Source organism: Clytia hemisphaerica, unplaced genomic scaffold (assembly GCF_902728285.1).
Source record: "Clytia hemisphaerica strain Z4C2 unplaced genomic scaffold, Clytia hemisphaerica genome assembly, whole genome shotgun sequence".
NCBI classification, from domain to species: Eukaryota; Metazoa; Cnidaria; class Hydrozoa; order Leptothecata; family Clytiidae; genus Clytia; species Clytia hemisphaerica.
The window spans coordinates 384736-406174 of record NW_027104114.1 but is presented as its reverse complement, the minus strand read 5'-3'; the positions used below and the strand labels follow the sequence as shown (position 1 = coordinate 406174).

The 21439-nt window shown below is 35.7% G+C and overlaps 2 protein-coding genes across 2 annotated transcripts in view; one reads left to right on the top strand and one right to left on the bottom strand.

The window, feature by feature from the left end:
* The window catches only part of LOC136813396 (E3 ubiquitin-protein ligase HECW2-like), a 55383-nt gene extending 40433 nt beyond the window's left edge, over window positions 1-14950 (bottom strand). The window contains exons 1-6 of the mRNA XM_067069918.1: window positions 14857-14950; window positions 5734-6004; window positions 4685-4786; window positions 952-1058; window positions 704-761; window positions 290-459 (exon numbers count right to left, since the gene is read on the bottom strand). Of these exons, the coding sequence (XP_066926019.1) occupies window positions 290-459; window positions 704-761; window positions 952-1058; window positions 4685-4786; window positions 5734-5974 (678 nt within the window). The 5' untranslated portion in view covers window positions 5975-6004; window positions 14857-14950. The remainder of the gene's footprint in view (window positions 1-289; window positions 460-703; window positions 762-951; window positions 1059-4684; window positions 4787-5733; window positions 6005-14856) is intronic.
* Window positions 1-21439, top strand: part of LOC136813397 (nuclear envelope integral membrane protein 1b-like) — a 351044-nt gene that overhangs the window by 324261 nt on the left and 5344 nt on the right. The window contains exons 2-5 of the mRNA XM_067069919.1: window positions 19201-19274; window positions 20184-20346; window positions 20545-20699; window positions 20924-20996. Coding sequence (XP_066926020.1) covers window positions 19214-19274; window positions 20184-20346; window positions 20545-20699; window positions 20924-20996 — 452 coding nt within the window. The 5' untranslated portion in view covers window positions 19201-19213. The remainder of the gene's footprint in view (window positions 1-19200; window positions 19275-20183; window positions 20347-20544; window positions 20700-20923; window positions 20997-21439) is intronic.

Below are 21439 nucleotides of genomic sequence, written 5' to 3'. Positions count from 1 at the left end.
AAAGAAGTTATGGTTGAAGGAATTTAATTATACGTAAATCTGGAAATCGACAAACATAATTCATTGAAAGAAATAGATATGTAGAGGTAAAACACATAATATATGGGGATGGGGATATAAGTAAAAAAAAAAGAGGAAGACATTTTTTAAATCTATTCTTGTTGTAAAAGTCAAGGGCAAGGCTATTGATATTTTAATCAATCGAGGAACAGAGCATCAACGGATAGTGGAAAATTTGAAGACACTAATAACACATATTTCAAAGGTAACGTTTATCTTTTCTTGATACCTTTTCATCCCAAACAGGGTCAGAAGAGTTTTGCTTAGCAGACGATTTCCATTGTAAACCATGATGTTTTTGACCAGCTGAAAGATGTCGTACTCTTGGCAAAACGTTGATTTTGATGTAAGGATTTGGTTTCCCGAAAAACCCTTTTTTCAAGTCTGCTGCCTTTAGACCTAAAGATAAAAAGAATTTGAAAGAATGAAGTGACGTGGACAGAAAATCTCTACAAATATCTCTTCATTTCAGTTATTGGATTATTTCTGAAAGAAGTTTATAAAAAAGACAAAAAAGTTTAAAATAAGGATGAATACTGAGGTTTGAAAGTAAACTTTAGATCACTCACTGAAACAACAAATATTTCTGGTGAGTAGTAGAATGAGCAACAAATTTAAAACAAAAGGAACACCAGTGGATTACCTGATATAAGGACATCAAGCAAATCATCAACTCCAGGAATTGCCATAGGTGGAGTGGTCTAAAAAGATTTTAAAAGATTTTAAAAGAGTTTAAAAAAAATAAGAATATTATTAAGAATTAGAAACCATTGAATCAATTGAAGTCATTACTTCTTTGGTTACAACAAAAGATATTTGAAGATAAATCTAATATTGATCAATTTTCCATTCAGATTGCTTTTGCTGAGGTTTTAAAGATAAAATATATACTTGTGCAGGCAGCATATCCAGGGGGCAGCATATTGTAAAAACGTTGGTAGATGCAATGAACTTCACCAAACCACCATGGAAATACTTGAATACACAAACATTGATCACTGAAACAACAACAAAAAGTTGTTTTTATAATCTCAATTAACGTAAAAGTTATTGATTATTTACTTCATTTCTATAGTATAATAGGATATTTATTGATAATTTTAATGTACAAACTTGATAAATTACAAGGGCATGATAAAAGATGAAAGGCCTCTAGATTCTTCAATAATGGTATTTTTTAGGCCTACAAGGTAATTTGTTCTTTCATCGAAATGAGGAACAGAAAGATTGTGAACAGGTTGAGAATGGCTTATTAAAGAAAAAGGAAAGTTTCATGTTTGTTACAGCTGACTTAAAAAAAAAAATGAAAGAGGAAAAATTATTACTCTATCAAATTCGAAGAACATTTTTAAATCTTAAGTATCTTTACCAAAATAATACTAAGGTACAAGAAAATAAAGTCCATTAGAAGAAAAATATTTCATGAATTAAAAAAGACTTATGTCCAAATCCATTAATTCACTATACATATAAAAAATTTGTAACAGAAAGAAAGGAAGAAAGAAAGGAAGAAAGATAATGCGATTTTCATTTTATGAAAGAATGCCTAAAAATTGTTGTTCTTAGTTCTTTCTACAATTGTAGAAAAAAATTTAGCAGCTCATATTTTATCCTTGATTCATATATTTACGGGGGAAAAAAGATAACCTTGCATTGCAATTTTTAACCACAATTAACTAAATGGCTGACAGGAATTATATCTTAGATCTTTTTAGCCACCGTGGCTAGCCAAATTTGAAAGAATTTGAAAAGTTTTAAAAGTGTAAGAAGTTTTAATGCGCATCTGGAAAAGAATTCTTCAATTTGAAACGGAAAAGTAAAAGTTAAAATGTATTGGAAGAAGATTGATTTTAACCCATCCAGCTCTAAACTTACTGTATAGAAAATCGTATTTCGGCATCCCCAAATTAGTCTAGTGGTAGAAAATCTGTTTAAGGTGCGAAAAGATGATGGTTCAATGCCAGAAGGGTTTGTAGAGCTTTGTTAGTTTTTTTAGAACCTTTTACAAAACGTTGGTAACACACACGTTTTAGCGTATTAATATATAGATTATTTTACCCGGTGCGCCATAAAACGTATACAGTTTTGATCACCTGTTTTTAATGAATTTTGTTATTTTGGGTGGGTTGAAATTTTATTCAGTTAAATTTTAGGTTAGTATTCTTGTAATAGCCGACTTGTGAGCTAACCAGGAAAGGTATGAGCTTGAAATTTGACATGGATCTTTCCATCTATAATGCCTGCCAGCACCCAAAAAATTATAGCCTGAAACTTTGTAGAATTCCCAGCAGGGGGGGTTAGGGTATAATCATGGAGAAATTCACCAGTTTCCCTTCCTTCATTCTTCATCTCAGTCTTGTATTTTTGAAGGAAAATAACTAACATCTGATTTCTATATTTTTAAAGGAAAATTACTTTTCTTGTATTTTTGAGGGAAAATAACTAACATCGCAGCTGATTGGGCCATTCTGAATCCATTTCTATATTATATGCAAGATATTCACTTAAAAAAGAAATTTCACCTCAGCTCAAGAGTACTCTGGACTTGACTCAGAGAGGTAGCGAAATTTAAAAAGGAAATACTTTCCTTGCGAAATACAGTGAACATATAGTCAGGTAGAATTACATAACTACCCCAGACAAAAATGGTGTAGAGATTAAATATTGCACAGGGGTCCAGGAACATGTCAGGATTCACCAAAAAAAAAGCCCTACCCCCAAGAAGATGGGAACACCCTCAAATCCATAATGGCGAGCATGGTACTTTCTTCTACAATTAATTAAGGGGGACCCTTGATAACTGATTTTTAATGATTCTCAAATGTCAAAAATAACTAGACAGGGAACACCCTCTTGATGAGTAGATGAAAAAAATGGGGTCACTTTTGAAATTTGGACCATGTGGTCCCAAGATATGACCTCTAAAGTCCAAAAAATGACGATTTTGATGACGTCAACATTTTTAGTAAGAGCAATAAATTGGAACAACGACATGCTCATCATGTAGCCCTGATCACGGGCTTTCAGAAAAATATATTTAAATTTGTTCAATATGTTTATATCAGCCGTTGGCGAGATATAACGATTATAAAAATCGTTAAAACGCCTATTTTTGCTGAATCAGCACTTTTTTTCGATTTTAAAATCATTATATCTCGTTATTATTCCTGGACCTATGTGCAAAATTTCATCTCTGCACCATTTTTGTCCCGGTTTTGGTGGTTTATGACCTAATTCTACCTGACTAATACTTAAACGTAGTGGTCTAAAGAAACGACTATTCTTTTTTAGAATCAACCTTACAATCTAGTTTTTATATTTATAAAAACTAGATTGCTGACGTGTGGAAAGGAATGTCGGCGTGACTGATCCTTTTGTTTCGATAATAACATCAAAGCGGGAACTAATTTTCTTCTCGTTTCTTTCTTTCCTTTTTCTTTCTCATAACTTCAAGCTTTCCCTCAGACTCTCCCAAGCGTGGTTAGCTCAAATGGTTAGAGCGTTTGTCTCATAAGCATGGGTTTCCGAGTTCGATCCCTCTGGGTGTCAAGTTTTCCAATTCTTGATTTTGTTTTCGTGCTCATCACTTTAATTTTGAATCACATTTCATGGGAGTGAAGAGATATCGACGCGTTATGTAATGTTAATTGCTATTAGTAATTACGCGCTCAATTCGAATCTATGATCTGTTCCCTCTTAGTGAGGAGTTTGATACCCTTATAACAACCGTATTTTATAAGCACTGAATACTGAAATTCAAATGACGACCACGCAAGAAAGATAAGCAAACGATTGGATCAAGTGTCAAACATTTTGACCCGGAAATCAATTATCATGCTCGCTCACTCGCTGGCTGAAAGTGAAAGTGAAAGTGAAAGTGAAAGTAGTGAAACCGAAACTGAAACTGTCAGTCACCAAACGCAGGCGCAAACGCTTATACCCGTTCTTCTATATCTCAGCCTTGAATAATCCCTTGTGGTAAAAAAAAGATTGAAGAAAAAAAAAACTTAAAAAAGTTCTTATTAAGTGATGCTATCATAGCTTATCTAAACCTTACACAGAGAGCGGTGGTAATATATGCTAGTTACTTGTTTGATTGACCTTCATTTTAATAGAAAGAGAATTAAAATAAGAAATTTGAAGAATTGAAAAATTTGACACCCAGAGGGATCGAACTCGGAAATCCTTGCTTATGAGACAGATGCTCTAACCACTTGAGCTAACCACGCTTGGAAAAGTTGAGGGAAAGCTTGAAGTTATGAGAAAGAAAAAGGAAAGAAAGAAACGAGAAGAAAATTAGTTCCCGCTTTGATGTTATTATCGAAACAAAAGGATCAGTCACGCCAACATTCCTTTCCACACGTCAGCAATCTAGTTTTTATAAATATAAAAACTAGATTGTAAGGTTGATTCTAAAAAAGAATAGTCGTTTCTTTAGACCACTACGTTTTTTATATTCAGTTTTATGTACCAAAATTTATGTTAAGCATTCCTCTATAAAATAAAAAGTACAGTCCCAACGAACGTGAAGGTTCGTGATGGGGCCATAAATAAAGCCTAGTTAATTTTTCTTACAGTTGAAGCATAATATTTGACAGAGAAAATTGACACTCAAGAAACCCACCTTCTTTATATTTAAATTCCTTTGAGATGTACCAGGTGTAGGAACCGATCTTTGATTTACCAATTTGCTTCTCTCGTTTGTCAATGAGAACTTCATTATTATCTAATATAAAGTTTAAATGCAAAGAAAGATGATAGTCGCGCGGCTGAGGTCGAAAAAAGTGGCTAGAAAATGATTTTCGTGATACACCTCTTAGATTCCACTTTTTTCGATGGAAACTCTCGAATTAGTATATGTAGATTCCAAAATCAAAAAGTTTCCACGATATTATCGTGCAAGTAACGAGTAAATGGCGATTTTTTGCGTTTCCAGGCAAAATTGCAAGGCCTGGAAATTCATGATTTTTGGGGGGTCTTCAAATTAAAAAAAGACCTATATCACATGATAGAGCTATTCAAACTGAGCAAAAAAGTGTATTACACCAAAGTCCCAACTTCTCTAGATCAAAATTTATTGGCCTATTTGTGGTAAAAAACTGATGGAAAACAGGGAATTTCCCCACAATCTGCATTAATTTATGCAAAATTAAACACCTTTTTGACCACAAATAGGCCCATAACTTTTGATCTAGAGAAGTTGGGACTTTGGTGTAATACACTTTTTTGCTCAGTTTGAATAGCTCTATCATGTGATATAGGTCTTTTTTTAATTTGAAGACCCCCCAAAAATCATGAATTTCCAGGCATTGCAATTTTGCCTGGAAACGCAAAAAATCGCCAATTACTCGTTACTTGCACGATAATATCGTGGAAACTTTTTGATTTTGTAATCTACACATACTAATTCGCGAGTTTCCGTTGTTTTTTTTGGAATCTAAAAGATGTATCACGAAATGAAACGTTTTTCGACCTCAGCCGCGCGACTATGAACTAAACTGATAAAATGTTGAAAAAGTTAAAATCAAACATGATGAGAAAACCAAGCATTAGAACCTGTTAAAACCTTCTAGAAAAATGGGGATGGAAATAGAACCAACCACCTCCCCCTACAATTTGTAGAAACAATACAGAGTAGATAGAGTGTGTATGAAACATTTGCTAAAACCATACCTTCTGCATAGTAAAGTCCAAGCCAATCCTTCTGACTTGGTGCTACAGAAAGGTTCCAAGTAATGATAATTTTCTCCCCAACATTTGTTCGATTAGTACTAACAGCTAATGTAGAAGGTCCTTCATTGATTACAGTAGTGTTGTTTAAATGGTTTTCACTGTAGGCTCGCCTTAGTGGATTAATGTCTTCAACTTCATTTAGATTTGCCAAAGATGGATACCGGTCCCATGTTTGAACCATTTCTTTCCTTACATTCTTCTCTTTTAAATCCTTTCAGTAAAGAAAAAAAATTTACCCAAGTTTCAATCAAAAATGAGTTCATTTGAACTTAAGAACATCTTTTGGTATGCTACGGCTACGGCTACTTAGTTTAACATCAATCAGGACTTTCCTCCTTTGAATTTTCACTGTTGAAAGTTGAAGAATACTTTCCTTTCAGGAACTAAAGTCTGTCCAAATATAATTGGCAGTGGAAACAAGAATGCCTGTAACTTTTGATAGTCAAATATAATTATGGATTTTTTTTTGCTTGTTACAGAGAATCAAAAGCGCTATATTTGAATGTATTTTTGGTTGAAAATTCGCGATTTTTAGCGGTTAAATTTGCGATTGTAAAAATTGAGCTTTTTTTCTACTTATGCTATAACTTTCATTTTTACACCAGTGGTAGTTCAACCTTAAAAAGGTTAAAAAGTTTGTTAAATTTCAAGGTAAACAGAAAAGTTCTTCGGAAGATATGGGACCCGAAAAACCCCTTGGTAGCACTTTTCTGTGAAATATCAAATCTCCAACTTATTACTAAAAACGGGGACGGCGGAGGCCGTTTTTCAATTCTCCAATCGGCGTCCGATGATTTTGAATGAAAACAAAAAAGTTGTAAAGGGCGCGCTATTAGTGAAAGTTATTGTGACATGTTATGACAGAAAGTATGATTGATAAACTTGGTGGAGTTATCAAAACAAATTTGTTGTCAAAGAGATTTAACAGTAAGTGTAAATACAGGCCAGATATCAACAGTCCCATGTTTCGACCAACAGTCAGGGCTTCCTTTCACTTTATCGATATTACGCGAACGGCAGTGTGCGCTAAATTATTTTGGTTTTACTTTTGATTTCAAGCAAATGTCTTAGCAACAGGGCGCACATACATAGCAACGGGGCTGGGTAGAAAAATCTAAACATAGAATTCAAAAAAAATAACCATCATCGTATAGAGCACTAAAAAATACTCCCTTTCTATGTTTAGTTTGTTCTACCTTGGATTATAACTGAAAATATCTTCAAATAACGCGGTAATCTTTGCCCGCTTCAATTCTTAGATAATGAATAAGAGAGGTGCGCTTAGCTAAGCCGTGCTCGCAGGCGATAAATTTATATTTACTTATCTTGTATATTTTAGTGGTATTTATCAAATGAAAAGGATGTTGACAAAATATGCACGGCGCTGACAAAATATGCACTGCATTGATTATGACATCATTAAATATGTCAATGTCAATTCAACGCCTGTTAAAGAAAATAATTTGCAAATAGTTCTTTTTATCGTGAAATTTAGAAACACGAACAAAAAAAGAATCAAATTTAATATTTGTTTTCTATTTAGATTATATTAGCGTTAGAATACGGTAAATTTTCACGAAAATTTTTTTGCAATGGCGGTACGCCCAATTGCGCCAATTTTTAATTGACTCAGTCAGGGCACAACCAAACCTTCTGTCTTGTGTTTACTCTTTCCTTCCCAACAACGTTTTTGGTTATGTAGGTTTTAAAATCCATTTCTATTTATATTTCTATTTCTATTTGGTTGAGTTGCAGAAGGCTTTCAGACCTATTTTCGCAACTAGAGACACTTTCAATGAGCGCCCCGTCAGCACCTTGGACTGACTACCCAATTCCCCTCATATGGCATGGGTTGACCCGGGCGAAGGTTCATTCACTTGTCAAGTGAACCGCTGCGAGTGGGAATCGAACCTCAGTCGCCTCAGTGTTCCTTGAACGTTCCTCAGGAATGGTTTTTTTGTGAAGTTATTTTTAAGCGTTCCTCACTCGTTCCTCGAACATTCCTCAGGAATGGACATTTGTGACGTTATTTTTAAGCGTTCCTCACTCATTCCTTGAATGTTCCTCAGGAATGGAGTTATTTCAACTTAATTTCAGCATTCCTCATCTATTCCTCGAACGTTCCTCAGGAATGGAGTTATTTCAACTTAATTTCAGCATTCCTCATCTATTCCTCGAACGTTCCTCAAACGTTCCTCAGGAATGGACATTTTTGACGTTATTTTTAGGCGATCGTCACTCGTTCCTCGAACGTTCCTCAGGAATGGAGATATTTCTTTTTCACTTACATCGTTCCTCATCTATTCCTCAAACGTTCCTGAAGAATGGGCTTTCATGTCATTACGTAAAGCATTCCTCGTTTGTTCCTCAGGAAAAGACATTTTCGGAGCTGTTAATAATACATTTTCATGGATGAGATATTCAATATCAAAAACTTTTATGTCGCATAAGATTTTAGGCTCTGCCTCCAGAGAAGAGAGAGGGCTAGAGAAATCTTTTTGTCCTTTAGAACACATTAGTAACGAAAGCTCACAAACAACTACGGCTTTTTTCAACCTGTGTTTTAAGTTCAACAGCAATCCCTACAGGACTTTTTGGACCTACCCCAGTGGAGGTCCTATAAATTGACCCATGTTCGTGCGTCGGTGCATTTTTTAAATTTTGATGAAGGGAAAATATGAAAAAATCAATACATATTGGAATCTGTTGATTTTTATGTAATATTCCACATTTAAATCATCTTTCTAATGAGGTATATAAGCAGAGTCACCCTAACTTCTAACTTCTCAGTCGCTCTAAAAGGGACATGTTTTCTACCGAAACCGTTCAATAACTCTTTTTAACTCAATATTTTCCTCACCTTGAATGAATTTGATATAAAAGACAATATTTTTCGGCTGCAATACAATGATTTATTTTGACGTTTCAAAAATCTTTCACGTGTCCAATTCCATAATTTGAATAATTGCAAAAGACTTAACCAAATGTATTAAAATAGATAATAACGAAAGTATAACAGAATTGAAAATTTTTTTGCGCGTAATACAATTTAAGGTAATCTTTCTAACCCGTTTTACTGATAGAAATATTTTGAAAGAGTTGATTTGTACCGAGCGTCTATTTCCGAGGAGGTAAAGTGATGAACACTTTACATGAATGTCCATTCCTGAGGAACAAGTGAGGAATGCTGAAATTAAGTTGAAATAACTCCATTCCTAAGGACATTCAAGGAACGAGTGAGGAACGCTTAAAAATAACGTCACAAATGTCCATTCCTCAGGAACGCTCGAGGAATAGATGAGGAATACTAAAACAAAGTTTTGAAATATCCATTCCTGAGGAATGGTGAGGAATAGAAGAGGAATAGTGAAGAATGGAGATGTCCGTGAAGAATGATGACCAGGTTAGTAGTGCCACAGCGCCTGTAATGAATATCTTATAGCTTTATCTGAATAAATCTGGTTGAAAACCTTCTGTCAAGTTTCATTCCGTACGTTTTTTATCCACGTGGTGAACCGGTTTCCCCAATTTCCCGATAATTAAAAATTGGAACTCTCCCGTGGGCGCGATTGGGCCTACCGCCATCGCGAAATATTTTTCGTGAAAATTTATCGTATTCTAACGCTAATATTTAATCTAGAAGGAAACAAATATTAAATTTGATTCTTTTTTTGTTCGTATTTCTAAATTTCACGATAAAACGAACTATTTACAAACTATTTTCTTTAACAGGCGTTGAATTGACATCTGACATACTTAATGATGTCATATCAATGCCGTGCATATTTCGTCAGCGCCGTGCATATTTTGTCAACATCCTTTTCATTGGATAAATACCACTAAAATATACAAGATAAGTAAAAATAAATTTATCGCCCGCAAGCACGGCTTAGCTACCGTAACTTGGTCTAACAGGCCTTGCCATGAATGGCGTGCACGCGCTGGCACACGCGTAAAATGATTTACGAGTGCGAAAATAACACGCCTAAAAAGGTTAAAAAAACTCCAAGGCGTGCGATTTAAACACGCCTAAAACACTCTTTGAAAATAATAGCACGCGCGTAATAAAAATTATTTTCAACAAAGCAGGTAAACTATAAATAGCTTATATTTGCTTCTCTCTTGTGATTCCCTTTTTCGTGCCCCAGACTTTCCACAAATCTCTCTTCTCTTTCATTTGATAGTTTTTCTTTCACTTTTGACGTCATAGGTTTTTATCATACAGATTTGTGAAAGGCTTCTCTTTTCTCTTTTATTTGATGGTTTTTCTTTTACTTTTGACGTCATAGCCTTTTATACAGGTTATGTCTGATCTTTCTTTGTGTATACAAGAAAGAAAAATATTTTACTTTGTGTTTACACAAGCTTTGCATAATAAATTAGTTAAAGAGTGATTGGAGACCAGAGTATTTTTACATGAACTCGTTATTATATTTATAACACCCCTGTCTCAGTGATTCGGTCCCAGCGTTGTTTTAACGTTCATCTAATGTTCTATGGACGTTATGAACGTTAGATGGACGTTGATACAACGTTGTGTGCCAGCTGAAAATTGTTCAATCGTTAAGAGAATAAGTTGTTAGTTAACATTAGCCTGAGAGACTCCATACCACGAGTAGACCCCTTCTGAGATATAGATCTGATCAATCTCTTATCCTAATTAGTAAATATTAATAGCACGCCATAAAAGTTTTAGGCGTGCTATTATTGCACGCAATAATATAAGTTAAGATTCTAGGCGTGCAATCGTAGCACACGCACTGTTTTACTCATGGCCAGGCCTGGTCTAATGTCGACATCCCTCATCTAATTCCGACATCCTTTTTATCAGCTGAAATTGATAGAAAGGTCAAAACTGTTTTTCTTTGCTTACTGGTCAGAGAGGAATAATCCTTTTTCAATCAGTGATTCAAGCTTTCATATTATTCATGTCTCTTAAGAAGGGTGTTGGAATTAGAAGTTAAGGATGTTGAGATTAGACCAAATACGGTAAGCGCACCTCTCTTATTCATTATCTAAGAATTGAAGCGGGCAAAGATTACCGCGCGGGCCACAAGTGTTTCAACCGGTATTCCAACGAAACCATATTTTGGTTTGTACAGAAATTTTGCCCGCTCAAATCAAAAAAACAAAATGGTCAATCTCACTAAAGCAAAACATTGCCGCCACGGTATTTCCCTGGATAAAAACTCTGGTCACGTGACCATCCGTGATTTTAGACCAATGAAAACGCTTCATTTCCCTTGATTGTGTCTACACTAACACGCGGGAAATAGCTAGAAAAAGAGATAAAAAACCAGGGGTCAAATTAAATTTTTCTCCCTTCTTGCAGCAAACATAAATGACTTTAAGAGGCCATTTATTTAAGAAAGGGGTGTTATATATATCATAAATAAATTATGTAAGTAAGTGATATTTTAAGTAACAAGTTCATTAACAATTTTATTTTGAAGTTTGTTTTTAAAAACAAAACCCCCGTGCTAGATGATAATTTCATTTTCTTAACTTATGGACCCATTTGGAAGTATTTGTAATACAGATCATTTGGCAGTGTAGTTGCAGCCTATACAAGAATGGACCTTTTTTTAAAGAGGCAGCCATGTTGAATAGTTATGTACTCCAGCATAAAAACAATGATACAGCCATGCATAATTACTGTATCATGCATATTTTAAAAATTATGCATGGCTGTATCATTGTTTTTATGCTGGAGAATTATTCAACATGGCTGCCTCTTCAAAAAAGGTCTATTGGAATCTGATTGAAGTCTGAAGTCGTAACTCCTTGCCAGTGACCCCGCAGAGAAATTTTTAGTTGGCAGACACTGACTTTAGGCTGTTTGGAAATGGTTTTATTTTGAAATGTAATCTTCACTTTAGATGAATACTTTTATTTAGTTGGATTCATGAAAGGTTCAAGGTTTGTTTACTTTTTATTTCAAATTATTTCATTGATTTATTGAGCTGCAATAACTGATTGAAAAACAAAGATTTTTGATACCGGGAGAGTGGGTAACTTGCATCAGTGGAGGCTAACATAGCCCTCAAATGAATGACCCGTCTGGTCATTAAAATACAAAGTTAAATTAAAACATAAATGGTAGAGTAGGGCTGCGAGCGGAGCTGAATATAGTTTATTTCAATGACCAGCCAGGTAATTCATTTTAGGGCTATGCATGTTAGACTCCGCTGATGCAAGTTACCCACTCTCACGGTAGTTATCAGCGTGGGTTTGGCAGCCATTTTGAATTTCGATTTTTTCTCTCCTGTACTCGGCAATTTAGTGGTTGTTCGTAATATGGCAGCAATCAAAAATATGTTCCATTCGGGTCCTAAAACATCTTCAAATCCAGTCGGTCGGTAGTAAATTTTGTCGGATTTTTAAGACTAGTAAGTCCTGATGAATCAAGTCGGCAATCAACAGAATCTTATGCCGCCATCTTTAATTTGCCAAACTAAATGTGCGCGCGCATGTGTTAACCTTAAAGTGGTCCTTATTTTCGGCCCCCAGGGTATTGGCCCTACCGCGTTGCTGAATTTTGACATGAAAATTTCAATAAGGGTGTACATGAAAAAACTTGAACGGGACTCAAAGTGGGTTAAGTAAACAAAAAATAATGATTCAAAGACAAGCTCCTTTCGCCCGTGCCCGCCATTATATGGGAAAGATCTGAACCTGCGAACAGTGCCCAAAAAAACCCGACGATTTTACCGACTTTCCGAATTGGGTTTTCTTGTATATAAACAATCGGTTGGACGACCCGAATGGAACATATTTTTGATCGCCGCCTACGAGATTTGGCTTACGCCTAACACTTGTGACACTGTCGTTTGCGTAATATCGATAAAGTGAAAGGAAGCCCTGACTGCCTTGCCCTGACTGACCAATCGTCCCAAGTTAGAGCAGTTGACGGTAGATATAAACAGTGCGTCACAAACAGCCATAAACAAAACTCAACATTCTCACAAAAGTTGTCTTTTTCATTTCCCAAACATTCGTCTAAAGCGTTCACTTCCACAATAATTTATGTAATTGCAATTTCGGTCAGTCCACAGTCGGCTTCAACATATACACATGTTTTTATTTACGTAACCAAAGTGCCTACTAAAACAATCCGGGGGTAAGTGGCGAAGCAACACAGCAGATTATTCGTAAAGTAAAGAAATATCTTTTGCTTTGGCATTGACAATCAAATATAATTATAATTATATATTATATTTCCTTAATTCAAAAATCAAAAATTCATTTTTAATTCGCAAAAAAAAAAATAAAAAAATAATGGATTAGTATGACATACTAAGACAGTCCCCTTCTTTTACTCTCGTTAATTTCCAATCTCGGAACGAGCAAAACGCCCGCCCGCCCAATATCCACCCAATCAGCTTAAATTCACTTTAATTGTCCTTTGACTTTCAAAAAATAGTATTTAAAAATTATGAATTTATAATAATTATAAAAAACAAAAAGTTTGATACTTCATCAGTGAAATATTCAATAAATTCCTAGTTTCAATTTTCAGTGGGCGTTTTTCTAGGGCTTCGTTTATTGCGCAATTTTTGCGTCACACAAACTTTTTTGGCCACTTGTAATAATTATGCATTGCCAAATTTGGTTCTCCATTGTCAAGTCAGGATCGATGGTGACGTCACCTTTTAAGCATAAAAAAGAAAGGATTTCGTCAGTTTTATGCATATATATATATATATATTATATTAATTTGCGATATATTCCAGTCTGGGTAATCCTCTCAATTGCACGCTTATGTTCCGAGGGCGTAAGCAAGCAATTGCATGGTTATAATTTACGCCCGCTCCCGCCCCGGTTGAAATTGCTTAGGGATTTCAAGGGGTTCAGAATTCTCTAATTCGGGCTAAGGCATGGTTTAACGGGCAATCCATTTTTACGGAATCTTCTTCTACGATAAATTTTGAGTAAAACTGCCCTAGGCTTTTGAAATTCAACAGAGCTTTTGGTAGGAATTGCGTGTCAGAATAATAAAGGTCATAAAGGGTGCAATTGCACGCTTACCGCTTACTGCCCGTAATAACACGCTTAAAAATTCTGCCATTTTGATAACTGTGCAATTGCGCGCTTGCGGCCTTGGAACATAAGCGTGCAATTGAGAGGATTTCCCAGACTGTATTCTATTCGCCGCGCGAGCGCACTCTTCGTAGACTAGTCGGAATACCTTCTTTTACTCGCAGGATTGATGGTAACTTTTCATCTTCGTTATTTTTAAAATGAAGCACAACCGAAAAAAAACGAAACTTCAGAAAGTTGCGTATTTCCAGTAAGTAAACGATTCTGACAATTAACAAAATTGATGATGATGATGATTTTTTTTCGGTCAGGCAAATGTCTCGTATTGGGAGTTCTAGTCTTGACCCCTAAGCCTACGCGAGATTGAAGTGTTTGGGTAAACGAGACAAAACTCCAAAAAAGCTGGCGTTTTGAAGCACTTCCGTGCGATCGAAATATCGCTGTTTGTGACGCACTGATTACATTCTGAATTTTATTTTTATACATTTTTCCTTTTGTCCAGTGGGAAAGTATGCGACTTCTGACCGTCCTAGTCTAGATGTAACTGTAAGGGAACTGATTTTTGCGGGAACTAATTTTAGAACCCGCAAAATTACTAATCTGGTCATTTTTCAACAAAAAAATTAAATAATCCCTGGGAAATGAAAGAAACGCAAACATACGTCCAAAAACAGAGCAAAACCACAAAATTTAATTCCAGTGAATAAATTGAAATGTAATTTTTTGGTTTTTCTCTCTATCGCAGTCTATACCGCGGAAATTAGTACCCACAAAAATTAGTTCCCTTCAGTTAAATTCCAACATTTTTGGGATTTTCCGACTCAAAAGAATCGGAAAAGTAAGAAAAATTTATATCAGTCAAGTCGGACGGATGGATGTGACGGAAGATGACATCGCGAACACAAGTTATTTGGGATCTCAGGCTTAAGCAATACTTTGGTTGACCTCTTTTAACAATGGAGAAGAGTAAATTGAGTCAATAAATCAAAGGAACTGTGAGACAGTGTGGGAAGAAAAACTTACAGAATAAAAGAAGAACCTCAGAGAAAAACAAGCCAGCCAACTTTTTCTGCCTCAAAAGTCCGCCATCTTCCATTCCGCAAGATGCGTTCGCTTCGCTGATCATCGAAAAAAAATTAGGTTGGGTGGTTCCACCCTCTGCGCCATTTTCCTGATTTTCAATTTTCTGGGCTTATTACTGGAAGGTCTTGGAATTTTTTTTAAAAAAGGGCATCGAAAATCTCTTCTCATGAGATATTTAACTTTTATGTAATATTTTTAAGGACGAAGTTGACTTTTTCGACTTTTGGTTTTGCAGTTTCAGAAACGCCCGTTTTCTACAAATAATATTCGTACTAGGGAGATAATCCTTGATAACATAGCTACGCGAATTAGCTCCCAAGTATAAGATGCCATAATATACAGATACAAAGACAGATGAAATCGAAAGTATGTGCCTGACTGACTGGGTTGGCAAACGATATCATCCACCAGGATGCATCCTCTCTTATTTTCCCCCTATTTTCTACTTTCCTATCTTATATCCTGATTTTCTGACTTTCTGTAGTGTTTCTAACTGTTTTCTAAGTATTTTTCTGAAATTTGCCCGTACCGGTGAAATAGGTCTCCGACCCGGCTCGAACCACCAAATACAAGCAACCTTGGTTTACAAATCCAATGCCTAACCGCTAGCGCCAATGAGACACGGCAGAATGCTGTCATTCACAAATACTTATAGTGTGTAATTTACAGACCTTTATTAAGAAAGCTCCCAACCCTACCGGTGCCCCTACAAGGATCCCTACGGGATCCTAAGTTAGGTCACAGGGTACGGATGCCCCTAAGAAGGCCTTCGGCCTTATATTGTGACTCTCGAGCTCCAACCCTAACCCTAACTGATAATAATCGAACCCCCGTCTAGGTCCGTAGATTGAAAAATTTCACTTGCATCCTGGTGGATGATATCGTCTGCCAACCGACTGACTGACTATTAACTGGCCTGGGGCATCACATAGGAAGGGATCCCTCATAGGAAGGACGTTAGGAAGGCAGCTTCCATCCTCAACCTGCTTTAAATTCACCATCACTGAAAGACTGATACAGAGCTCCACTCTAAGCCTCAGGGAAGAAACATTAAACTTGATTTCTGGATTTTTTTTAAAAGGTATCTATTTTTTAATTTATACCAGACCCCCGCGCTCGATAGGATCGATCATCGGAACGGCTCGATGACGGATCGATATGTGATCGATGGATTACTTATCGATCCGGATATGAGATCGATAGAGGATCGATACTCAAGATTTTTTTAAGCTTATGATTAGTTATCGATCTATCATCGATCTATCATCGATCTATCATCGATCTTTTATCGATCTTATCGACCCTATCGACTCTTTCTAAAAATCGAGCTCTAATATTAATCGATCTTTCTCGCTATCGATTACCTATCGACACCTATCGATTACCTATCGACACCTATCGATCCAATCAAAATATCGACCGTTTTTTTATATTGATTAATCGATCCATATCGATCTCATGGCGTCAAACCGGATTTACTTATCGGTACTTATCTGGCACCCGATGTAGAAATTTTCTTTCGACACGCTAAGAAAGCTCTGGGGAAAAGGTCGGGGAAACTTTCAACATCTGCTGGAAGGTTTAGATTACGGAATTTCGCCTGAGCCCTAGCTCGATTTTTAATCGATGCATAATCGATTTTTAATCGATGCATAATCGATTTATAATCGATGCATAATCGATTTATAATCGATGCTCGATTAATGATCGATGACGAATCGATTAATGATCGATGACGAATCGATTAACGAACGAATCGATAACATCGATGACGAATCGATTAACCATCGATGACGAATCGATTAACCATCGATGACGAATCGATTAACCATCGATGACGAATCGATTAACGATCGATGACGAATCGATTAACGATCGATGACGAATCGATTAACGATCGATGACGAATCGATTAACGATCGATGACGAATCGATATACTCGATTGAAATACTAGCTCGATAATGGATCAACGAAGGATCGATACTCAAGACTTTTTGAATGGCTGAATCTTCCATCGATCTCCTATCCGGATCGATAAGTAATCCATCGATCACATATCGATCCGTCATCGAGCCGTTCCGATGATCGATCCTATCGAGCGCGGGGGTCTGGTTTATAAAATTGTGGCTTGATTATTCCAGACCCCCACGCTCGATAGGATCGATCATCGGAAAGGCTTGATGACGGATTGATATGTGATCGATGGATTACTTAACGATCTGGATAGGAGATCGATAGAGGATCAAGATTTTTTTAAGCTTATGATTTTAGTTATCGATTATTTATCGATAATGAATGTTTGCTTCTGCTAATAATCACCAATCTGAATGTCCCTGTCAATGACCCAGACTCCAAGGATTTTCAATCTGATTATGAGATCATTATATTTGCGAGTTCATGTATGTGGCCGCATTAAAATAAAAAAAATTGAGCACTCATCATATAAAATTTTTTTTTAATTTTACCCTTTTTTTGCCTAATAAGATATACCAGTGCTGCAGTGGATATACCCCTTAAAACCTACAACAAAAAACCCCCTACCGTCAACTGCTCCAACTTGGTCCCATGGGACTATCTGACAAAACATGATGGGACGGCGGCAATTTGGCCACCATTTCACCGAACCTGCCTCCAAAGTCATTTGATTTGAATTAATGAACGGCGTATTAAAAGATACACGATTTCTCTTTCCCACCGAGTAGGCTTTTAAATTGAAATATGAAAAAAATCCATAGTGGAAAAACGCTCACTGGAACAAAGAAGACCAAATTAGTGGCAAAACGATGGACGGATCGTTTGACATCCACTCGCGCGGCAAGTTACATACTTATTATTTGTTAATTCCATTCAAAATAAAAAAGTTAAAAAGGGCGCGTTATCAGTGAAAGTTATTGTGACATGTTATAACAGAAAGTATGATTGATAAACTTGGTGGAGTTATCAAAACAAATTTGTTGTCAGAACAGAGCAGTTGATGGTATAAATTTCTTCCCTGGGTATGTTTTTTTGTAAAAGCTGCAAGAAAATTTTCATTGCTTTGTGAAAAATGCAAATTTAGCCCTAACCCACAAAACGATTTTCTTGGATAACTTTTTATAAAATAGTAAGTATCACTATTACACCTTAACCCTATTCGTACTAGGGGGGCTTTTTTTCTGTTTGCGGTAATAGCTTCTGAAATAATAGAGCTTTTGCCATGAAATTTTATGTAAATTCCTAACGTTTATTTAGCTTCAAAATAAAAAAAAATTTGACACCTATAAAGTTTCACACCTTGAGCATGATGACATTTCTGGCAGTAAGGTGTCACAAAAATTGACACTGTTCCAATACAAATTTATTTTGTATGTCAAATATATCGTTTAAACCGTAATTTATTAATTATTCAGGATATAATGAGCATTTTAGACTCATGGAAATTCATTTAAAATTTCTAACCCCCCCCCCTTTAGAAAATCAGTATAAATAAAAAATTGAAATTTTGCATAATTCAAGGAAGATCCCCCCTTATCGAAGAAGACCCCCCCCTTAACTGGCAACCCCCCCTTAGGAAAGTCATACTTTTAACACCCCCCTTTTGGTTCATCAATATCCAAGACCCCCCTGAATGTAAGACGACCCTCGACATGGCCCGAGAATTCTTGGGCCAAAACTTTTATTGGATTTCGCGTAAAGCCCGAGTATGGCCCGAGCTGGCCCGAGAATTCGGGCCGTGTTCGGGCCACACGCGGGCCACGCACGGGCCACACTCAGGCCAATTTTTGAAAACATGATTTAAACAGGCGTGTAATTTCAGGACTGAATTTTTTTAACATTTTCTTTGAGAAAAACTTGGTTTCTCTTAATTATATTAAATATGAATGTTGTAAATTCATATAAATATTAAATGTCTTATTTGGTATGAAAACATAGTTATAAATATACTTAGGGTGGAAATATTTGCTAGTAAACTGGTCCTGGTTTTAAACTGAAGCGTGTCCATGGGAAGCTCGTAAAGTTCTTTTGAGCGATATAAACAAAACAGACAAATCTTATTTTGTACTATTTTGTTTGACTGGACATGCTGAATCAATTTAACATTTGAATGACTCGGGTCATGTTCGGGCCAAAAGAATTGATAGGGTATCTCGGCCCGAACATGGCCCGAAGAGGCCCGAGAATTCTCGGGCCATGTCGAGGGTCGTAATGTAAGGGGGGGTAGAAACTATGTCAAAACTTTTAAAAACTTAAGAATAAATTAATGCTTCATCATAAGTATAAGGCTGTTGTTTTCTTCACTTTAGCTTGTTCTTTGTTATGGAGCTGAAACAGTTGCTCCTCATCCTGACCACTCTTTGCCTTTTGATGTCACTTGCAGGTATATCATTTTTATCAATCATTTGAGCAACCTCGTTCCCTGCCCATTATCAGCTTTTTTATGCTTACTGGTAGCGCTAGATAATACCCTGGCATTGTCTGGTTTTCAAACGCGTAAGATTATGTAATTAAAAAACAAAACATCAAATTTCATTTTGTTCTTCGGTTTTGAAGCCATTGCACTGCAGTGTAACTTTGTAACATCAGATTTTTTATGACGTATTGTTATGAGAAGTACCCCCTCTGAGAGGGTAACTCGCATCAGCCAACACCAGAGTATTCTCTGGCGTCAATCAGTCGTAACGTAAATAAAGCCTGGAGTACACGGGTACGAGGTTGTCATTTGAGTATTTTATTCAAAACAAAAGCTGCATCTTTCAATAGAATTTGTGCTCCCAAGTAATTTTAAGTTTGGAAGTGTCTTGTAGCGATTAGACATGCCTTGGTTGGCTCTTTCCAACAAAAAAATGTTTCAATGTTTTCATTATGATGTATGTTAAAACAGCCAGCAAAAATGGTAATGGCCGTTCAAAATCAGATTTTTTATGGCTTGAAGGCAAAACCTTGCCATAGAAATTTGAAATTTGATTGATGCTAGACTTCTTTTAAAATACTGAACCAAATTCTCTACTGAAGTTGTGTATAAAATTGTAAACAAATAGATAAACTTTTTTGCTCAGTTTCTTTTCTACACTGTCCCAAATTTTTCAAGAAAGTTAAATTTTTTCCGAAATAATACCCTGAAATTTTCCATGAATGAAATTGAAGTTGAGCTATTGTTGGTGGTGATGATGCTTAAAGTTCTAGAATTCCACTTCCGTAGCTTTGTATAAAAATTAAGAGTTCTTTAAGATAATAATCATTCAAGAGTTCTCATATGTATTCTAGATTATGTTATTGTTTCTCTCAGATTGTCACTTACAATTATGCAGAGGAGAAGTAGAACATACTTTTCCAAAAACTGAATCCACCCACAGAAAGATAATTTTCAGAAAATCATCAGATTTCATTTCAAATGTGTTTTCATATGCAACCATCAACATCACTTCGAACTCCAAATTTGCCATCAACAGGTTCCTCGTCGTTTGTAACCTTTTTTCCAACAGTCTTGTTCAAAATTCATTTATAATCAATAGAAGATCGTAATCGGCGTATGAATATCATAAGCTTTTGTTTATTTCATTTTTCAATACCATATAGCTGAAAGTATTTACAATAATGTGTTTTAGTTACTCACTAATTCATTCCATTATATTTTTTTTAATCTTAAGGAGCAACAAGAGTTCAGGCTATTTATCACTTCTAATGTCAAATCATGATGCATCTAACAATTATGTCAAAGACAAGCTGTCTTGTTTTGAAGATTTTAACATTACGTTGACTCTAGATGAACCTTCGTCCATCAAGTTCATTGTTTTACCCAAACGTAGGTTGCTAATTAAGACTATCGTTTCTTTGAACTGGAGGCTCATCCTTTTTCTAGTTAAGACATTAAGACATGACAATAATCCATTGACAGTGCAGAACTTGATTTGCAGAACAAATCATGTCTTAGTGGATCCTGCGGATGTATGAGCTTCACTGCTTACTTTCATTAGCTTTCTTTTAGGCGTTTTAATTTTAAAATAATAAATTATCTTTCTTCTCTAGGATTTGACCAAATCAGTTTTCTTATCTTTCTCTTTGGTTGCTTTCTTTTTGTCAATGCAAAATCACTCAGTCGGTAAGTCTGCTTATAATTTTATATTAATAGCTGTGGTCCACTTAAAGAATATTTTGATCTTTTAAAAGATTATTTTGAATTTTAGCTTTCTCTACAAATGTAATTTTATCTGATCACTACTTTTGTTTGGATTGATACAATGATAGAGCCTGATTTAATTCAGCCTATGTTTTGAAATTAAAGGTCTATCTATATTTTGCACGTCCCTTTTTTTTTTTTTTTTTCTTTTGTTAATAGACGATATCGGCTTTCCGAATTCTCCCCGAAAAATTACCCATGACTGCCCATGATGCATTGCGCAAAAAAATTCACGGACAATATTGACTTACTGAATTTTTTTGCGCAATGCATCATGGGTAATCATTCGGGGAAAATTTCGTTAAACCGATATCGTCTATTACATGTTCTCGAATACAATTAACGACCTCATTTGATTAAAATGA